At 33.0% G+C, this 7789-nt stretch overlaps 1 protein-coding gene and 1 non-coding gene across 2 annotated transcripts; both read left to right on the plus strand.

Moving 5' to 3' along the window:
* Positions 1–482: 482 nt before the first annotated feature.
* Positions 483–589, plus strand: LOC121228458 (small nucleolar RNA R71). The gene has a single exon (XR_005926034.1). It is a non-coding gene; the product is annotated as a small nucleolar RNA R71 (small nucleolar RNA).
* Positions 590–4539: 3950 nt separating this feature from the next.
* On the plus strand, positions 4540–5367 carry LOC107942979 (germin-like protein 9-3). The gene has a single exon (XM_016876708.2). It carries the CDS (start codon positions 4574–4576, stop codon positions 5192–5194), a length of 621 nt encoding a protein of 206 aa, XP_016732197.1. The 5' UTR covers positions 4540–4573; the 3' UTR covers positions 5195–5367.
* Positions 5368–7789: the final 2422 nt, after the last annotated feature.

Below are 7789 nucleotides of genomic sequence, written 5' to 3' on the forward strand. Positions count from 1 at the left end.
GTCTCTGGTTTCCTTGACCACCCCAAGAGAAATTGGGATAGTTCCTCCAACCTGCATTATAAGTGTTACTATAGGGATTATTCTGAGACCTAGAATTATTACCTATATAGTTGACTTGCTCATTCTCTGTGCTAAGACTGTAGGGTAGACATTCTGGATTGTTCATCCCTCATCTATTCGTATCGCACTTTATCACTGGATGTACCTGCGTAGAACCATATAAACCATCAATTTTCTTATTTAAAAGTTCTACCTGATTCGATAACATGGTGACCGCATCTACGTTAAAAACATCGGTTGCTTTCATCAGCTTCAAATGCATAACTTACCACTAATAATTATTCAGTGACATTTCCTCTATAAACTCATAAGTCGTTTCAGGTATTTTGTTGTTAAGAGTACCACCAGCTGTTGCGTCGATCAATTGCCTAGTTGAGGGATTCAAACCGTTGTAGAAGGTTTGAACCTTTAACCATAGAGGTAACCCATGGTGAGGGTACCTTTTCAATAAGTCCTTATACCTCTCTCATGCATCATATAAGGTCTTTAAGCCCATTTGAACGAAGGAAGAGATATCATTTCTCAACTTAGTTGTCTTAGCCGATGAAAAGTATTTTAATAAATTTCTCGGTCATTTGATCCCATGTAGTGATAGAACCTCGTGGTAAGGAGGTCAACCACTGTTTAGTCTTATTCCTCAACGAAAAGGGGAACAACCATAGGCGAATGGCATCGTCAGAAACGCCATTAATCTTGAAAGTGTCACAAAATTCCAAAAAATTATCCAAATAAGTATTTGGATCTTCATTTTGCAATCCATCGAACTGAACAAACTGTTGAATCATCTTAATAGTGTTCGGCTTCAATTCGAAATTATTCGTAGCAATGGCAAGTCTCACAATACTCGATTCAGGCCCAGTTAAAGTGGGCTTAGCATAATTGTATAGTACGAAGAGCAGGATTTAGATTTGCAGGATTTGCAGCAACCATAGGAGGTAGCGGATTATTCTGATTATCAGCCATGTCCTCAGTAATAACAATAACGTCCTCTTACTCTTCCACTATATTCTATCTATTCTACCTTGCTTTTCTACTATTTCTATGAGCTTTACTTTCAATCTCACTATCAAATACTAAAGGTCCTGACAGGTTTCTTCTAGTCATAAACTAAAGGAACCTGGCAAAAGCAAACAAAAGAAAAATTAGAAAACAAAAATAAAATGCAATAAAAATAAAAATGGCTAAAGTAATAAAAATCGAGTGCTCGTAATATTTTAGTCCCCCGCAACGGCGCCAAAAACTTGATGGTCACTAAACTAACTAAAATTATGACAAAGGCAAGTGCACCTATCAAATAATAGTATAACTATGATGAATCGGGAATATCGTATCCACAAGGACTAAAAGTGCTAGTACTTACTAATTTTCTATCATATAGCCAATAAATTGAAGGAATTGTTTTTAATATAAAATTAACTAAACTAATTATTAAGAGCATAACAGAAAATGAATTAGGAAAACAATTGAATTAAACCAATGAGATAGACAATACTCAGGAAAGAATCCACCTAAACTTCACTTATTATTTTGAATCTGAATTAAATGATTTATTCACTTGTGCCTTGATCCGTAGAAATCCCTAAATTATGTTAATATCTCTTCGAGAATAAAAACAACTGACTCTAGGTTGATTAATTAAAATCTTTTTCTAATTAAATAAAATCTCTTTCTAATTAAAACCTATATTGTAGCATTAACTCGATCTATGTATTCCCCTATTAGATTTGACTCTAATCTGGTAGATTTATGTCGTCCTATTTCTAGGATTGCATGCAACTCCATTCAATTATGCTAGATCTACCCTTAAACAGGAACTTTTGCTCCACTGAAATAAGCACATTAAGCAAGAATTAATATCCTAAAAATATTAAAACACGAAATAAGCATACATAATTGAGAACAAGAATCAAGTATTTATCATATAATTTAGAAATCAAATAATAAGATTCGTATAGGTTTCATCTTCCCTAGGTATCTAGAGAATTTAGTTCATAATCTAGAATAACATCATCTCAAGGTTAGGAAAACAACAAGACATAAAGAAACCCAATAAAGCTTCTAAAGAAATTGAATGGAGATTTTCAATCTTGAAGGAGATCTGCTTCTGAAATGAATCCGATGGCGTTCTTCGAATCTTTTCTTTGTTCTTCTCTGTGTCCCCTTAGGTCTTCTTTTAATATGTATTTATAGACTTTAGAATGCTCAGAAAACCTAAAAATTGGGTTTTTCAGCGTGTTTGGGAAACAGGGTGCGAAATAGACACAACCTGGCACATGGGCGCGTGGCCAGCCCATGTGGCTCACACGAGCGTGTGGCCAGGCCGTGTGGATCTTGGAAACAGCTCTTTTTTCCCGATTTTGGCTCGTTTTTCGCTCCTTTTACTCCCTTATGCTCACCTAAGTATGGAAACATGAATTTATAGGATTAGGAGCATCAAATTCACTAATTTACATAATAAATCATCCAAAAATGCATCAAGAATGGGATTAAAAACATGTTACTTTTATGGTTTATCAACTTTTTTTTAAATCATTTAAAAGAATAATGAATTAATTGATGTGATCTTTAAAAAGCTCACATTCGTTCATGCGAAACGTAAATAGACATTGTTTCAACACTAAACGGTTAGCAAGGGACTTAGTCGCATAAAGAGTTTCTAACCTTTTCCACAAGGCAGATGAAGTCTTCTCTATCAATACCTCCTGCAATATCGTATTCGCGAGGCACAACTTGATTGCAGACAAGGCCTTTCATCAAGCTCTTCCCATTCTATTTGGTTTAGATTCTCAGGCTTTTTCCGGGTAACAACCTTTTTCAATCCGGTTTGAACTAGTATTCCCATCATCCGAACTTGCCACAGATTGAAATTTGTCTCACCTTCAAACTTCTCAATTTCAAGCCTTGTTGTTGCCATCTCTAAATAGGCTGATCTATGAAAATTGAATAAGCTTTGATACCACTTGTTAGGATCGACCCGATTAAGCAACAAGTAAAAAAAATAGCGGAACAAATTTAGAAATTGAACACACAAATTTAACATAGAAAACCCCTTCCAAAGAGGATAAAAAACCACAGGCAAAGATAATTTTATCATAATGGCAAAAGAACGAAGAGTACAAAATATGGAGATAAAAAACTAAACCCAGAAAACCTAAAAACAAAGAACCCTCAAAACGTAAACACAAAATTCTCTAAATGTGTTATGAGTTCTAATCTCTAATGGATATATTTTCTAACCTATTTATAGGCTAAATTAGTAGGTCAAATAAACTATGCTAATAAATGCTAAATATATTATACTAATAAATACCAAATCTTCTAGAAAGAAAATATATTTTGTTTAACTTGACTTGCAAGTAATCTCTTAAAATTTGGGTCATATAACTCTAACAATCCACTTCCCATTCATCATCCATGGTATTATTCATGGGACCTGTATTAAGAACAACATCCTTAAACGAGAATGGTTTGGACATTCCTGCACCCAATGTTTCCAAATCGCCTCCTTCATCCGATGGCTCCTCCTCTCGACACCGGATTTTCTTCGAAATCCTACCAAGCACTGTAATCGGTTGTTCACTCATAATACTTTTTTCTATTAAATGAATTTTGTTCAAACCTGAGTAATTAATGATATTTAACTTGTGATCATGATGAAATTAAGTTGAATGACAAATGGGTAATGTAGAAGCAAGTTTGAATAAGTGTTAGCAAGGAAATCATTTTGAGTTATTAGGGAATTATGTGTACGAATTAAGAACAATATATTGATAATTTAAAATTTTTAGAATATAATTATTAAGTCGGAATTAGATACGAATGAGTGATTTAAAATAATTTCGGATGGCTACATAAAATTCATTTCTAAGGACTTTATTTGCACGATTATTTGTTAGTTTGATTAAAAATGACATGATCATTATAACCTCTCATCTATATTTATTTAGATTAAAAAAAATATTCACTTACAATTCTGGAAGCCAATAAGAGACTCATTTTACAACTTACATGATGTCACAATATTTTTTTCCATTTTCTAAATATGGGGATTCTGAATCCATCCCAATTGAAGTTTAATTTGGATAAAAGAACCTTCACACAAAAAAAGGGACCGTATCCTGAGGACAAGCTACAACTCATTTTGCTTTGGCAACAAATATAATAATAATAATGCTTGATTCTTCGACTCTTTTTACTCTAATCAACAACAAGAAGCAAAATGTGACAACGAAACTGTTGGGAATATCTCCAATAAAATATTCTGTATATTGACGGATAAGGATATATAGGAATTTGGGTAAACTTCATAGTTCTTCACGTCTTTTAACATCCTAAATTCCAACCCAACCCACGTACAAGCACAAGGGACTTGGTAATCTTCACCTCTTGCAATATCACCAAATTGTCTTGCAACAAAGCCATTACACTTAATTAAACTCTATAAATACACCACCATCCTTCAAACATGAACCATCCCATCCGGGCAGGCACCACATTCCCTAGTTTTTCTAACATGGCTTCAAGGATTTCCACCATGAAATTGCTTTCCCTTGTGTTATCTTCATTTGTCATTGTCCAAATAGCCCTGGCTGGTGATCCTGATATTCTTTCTGATTTTTTAGCCCCTAACCAAAACAACGTTGATGGAAGCTTCTTCACGTACACAGGGATGCGAGTCCTCGTCAACCAAAGCACCTTCCCTGCAAATTTCACGATCCTGAAAGCTAGCATGGTGGAATTCCCAGCACTAAATGGTCAAAGTGTTTCCTACGCCGTTCTTCAATACCCTGCAAGCTCTCTCAACCCTCCACACACTCATCCTCGTGCAGCCGAGCTGCTTTTCCTCGTTGATGGGAGCCTGGAAGTTGGTTTTGTCGACACAACGAACAAGCTTTTCACTCAGAGTCTACAAGCCGGCGACATGTTTATCTTCCCTAAAGGGTTAGTGCACTATCAGTACAATGCGGATCCCAATAACCCAGCTATCGCGATTTCTTCGTTTGGAAGTGCAAATGCAGGAACCGTATCGCTCCCTAAGACCCTTTTTGCCACCAACATTGACGACACTATATTGGCTAAATCCTTCAAAACCGATGTTTCCACCATTCAAGCTCTCAAGGCTGGTCTTGCATGATACCATTTGCCCTTAAAACTTTTTCGTTGTTTTACTGTGATTTTGTATTGAAATTTACCATCTACTTTTGGCCAGAGGTTCATGTGTTTTGCATTTCGAACTAAATTGGTTTGTCTCCAAATGTTTGTTGTACTAAAATCTATGTGGTAATAATATGGAAGGTGCAAATCTTTCGTCCTTATATATACATTTGAATCTTAATTTTGATTCATCTCGGATAAACTCGTAAAGATAATAGCGTATTAATAAATTATTTATGTATATATAATATTTTTTTAATAATTGAGGGTCATCAATTGTAGAACATAATACTCTTGTCACTAAATTAAGAGATTGCTAATATAATACTAAATTGTATTTAACATATGTTATTTTATTTATTTAAATATTATAATTAATTATCATAAATTATAATAAAAAAATTTACATTACGAAATTTATAAAAATTAAATTTAGAATAAAAATATTTTTAAAAGTTGGCGTAAAAAGCGAATTTCAGCCTACCACACTGTCTAATTTGGATCCTATGATCTTGGCGAAAATGGGCAATCTTGACTTTATAAAGATTTTTTTTCTTTTGAAAATGGAATTACGAGTGGAATGCGTCGAATATTCTACCAAAATCTTTGGATTAGGTTAGCTTGAGTTTAGGAAAAATACGCTCCATCTTACCTCCTGATATATTTAGCAATTTGTCTGTCTTTTAATTCTATAACCATTTATTATGTTTTTTTTAACTTTTAATTTTTTTTTGGTAGATTAACTTTTAATATTTTAATTTTATAAAATATTTTTATACTTTCTTAATTTTATTTTATATTTTATTTAATTTTATAAAATTTAATAAATTATAAATATTATTTAAAATTTTAATTCTAGTTTGAGGCAGGATAGGAGCAAGAGGTATAGCCAGGATCGAGGTAAACAAAAAACCAATCCACTTCATTACCATCCAATGGAATCCAAAGCCTTCAAGATATTGCAGTAACTAAAAATTGAAGGATGGTAGATTTACCTATTAATCGAGCAGCTCAAATTCTAATGCTTTTTTGGCCAATCTAGATCATCTGTGAAAGGTGAACACGACTTTATGATAAAGAATTTTCCTCTATATATAACGATTATTCGAATATAAGTTCGTGAGAAAAATAAAGGTTTGACTAATAGCTCATAATTTGGAGTTTATTTTATAATAAAAATTTAAATTAAAGTAAACGTTATTTATTGTGTTTGTGACAAGAATAGAGTAAACTCTTTTAATTTTATTGATGTATACATAATATTTATTCAACAATAGTCATGTAGGAATAGGGAATATATATATATACATGAAAGATATATAATAATATACCATATATTCTTAAAAGATAATATCACATAATAATATCATAACAATTTAGAATGATTATATACTGATTATAGATAGAGCTGAAATTGAAAAATAATAATTTTAACTATTAAAATTTTAGCCGAAAATTAACAATAATTTTTTTCACAACTCATACATTATTAGCACACAATTCCTACTATTTAATCTTAGAATAACATTCCCATTTTTTACTCCTGTTGGATAATATTAGAATTTGTACACTCCGCGTGTCGGTGGGGTAATTCGTTTTAACCAAGCAATCATTTTTAAGAGAAACATTGATAACTTGTGTCAATATAGACACCAGAACCCTAATTATGCAGGCAACTATAACTTACAATAATCAAGAGATATACATATATATATGCGCATATACCGTGACTGCCTGGATTTGGCTTAGGGAACAGCCAGCTCTAGAAAAAAAGAAAAAGACAGTTGAAAGACTTGAAATAGTAGAGCCAACTTGTATTGACATTAGTTAGGACCCCAGAAGCTCAAGTACATGACAGTCCTAAGGGACTCCTCCGACTGCAGTTTAAGCTTGTTCGTGTCATAACTAGTTTTTTTAGCAGATTTGTCAGTACAAATGTTTCTGACTTGCTTAGAAGAAGATGTGAAAACGGACTCAGTGATTGGAGGTTGGTGGTCTTTGATCCCTTGCATCACCTGTGATTCTACTTGCAACAGTTCCCTGCTTGTGTTCCTCAAGCTCATCTCTTCTTTAACCAAGACGCCTTTCTTCACTTATGTTTGGACTTTGAGAAAAAGAAAGTAGAGAGAGAAAGAAAAAGAAAACACACGGTAAGAGAGTAGCCCTTGTAGTTAGCTATACTTATAGGCAAGGGGAGATGGAGCCTAGTAACATAAATTTCCCTTGCCAAGGCTTAAAGGTTGTTTTTTTCGTAACCCAATTTAATCCGAAATATTTATTTGTAAATAGATAACTTAAAATATGTTATCCTCAATTCATATTTTTATTATTTTTACTATTTGTTGTTGACGTCCACCTGATGAAAATTTTTAATATGATTACATAATCAAAATTGAACTTGATTCTCCACCATGCTAACTTCAAGTGAAAAAAACACTCACTATATCAAATCCAACTTTTAAAGATCTCATGTTCTTTCTATCTTATTAAATATTAATGAACTTTTAAAGATTTCACCATGCAGTTGATCAGCATGGTATCTAATTAGGTACTACTGCTTTGTTATGGGCTGATA

Source organism: Gossypium hirsutum, chromosome A04, assembly GCF_007990345.1.
Source record: "Gossypium hirsutum isolate 1008001.06 chromosome A04, Gossypium_hirsutum_v2.1, whole genome shotgun sequence".
Lineage (NCBI taxonomy): Eukaryota > Viridiplantae > Streptophyta > Magnoliopsida > Malvales > Malvaceae > Gossypium > Gossypium hirsutum.

Excerpts from the sequence above, each read along its gene's own strand:
- LOC107942979 (XM_016876708.2), top strand. The coding sequence starts at position 4,574 with ATGGCTTCAAGGATTTCCACCATGAAATTGCTTTCCCTTGTGTTATCT.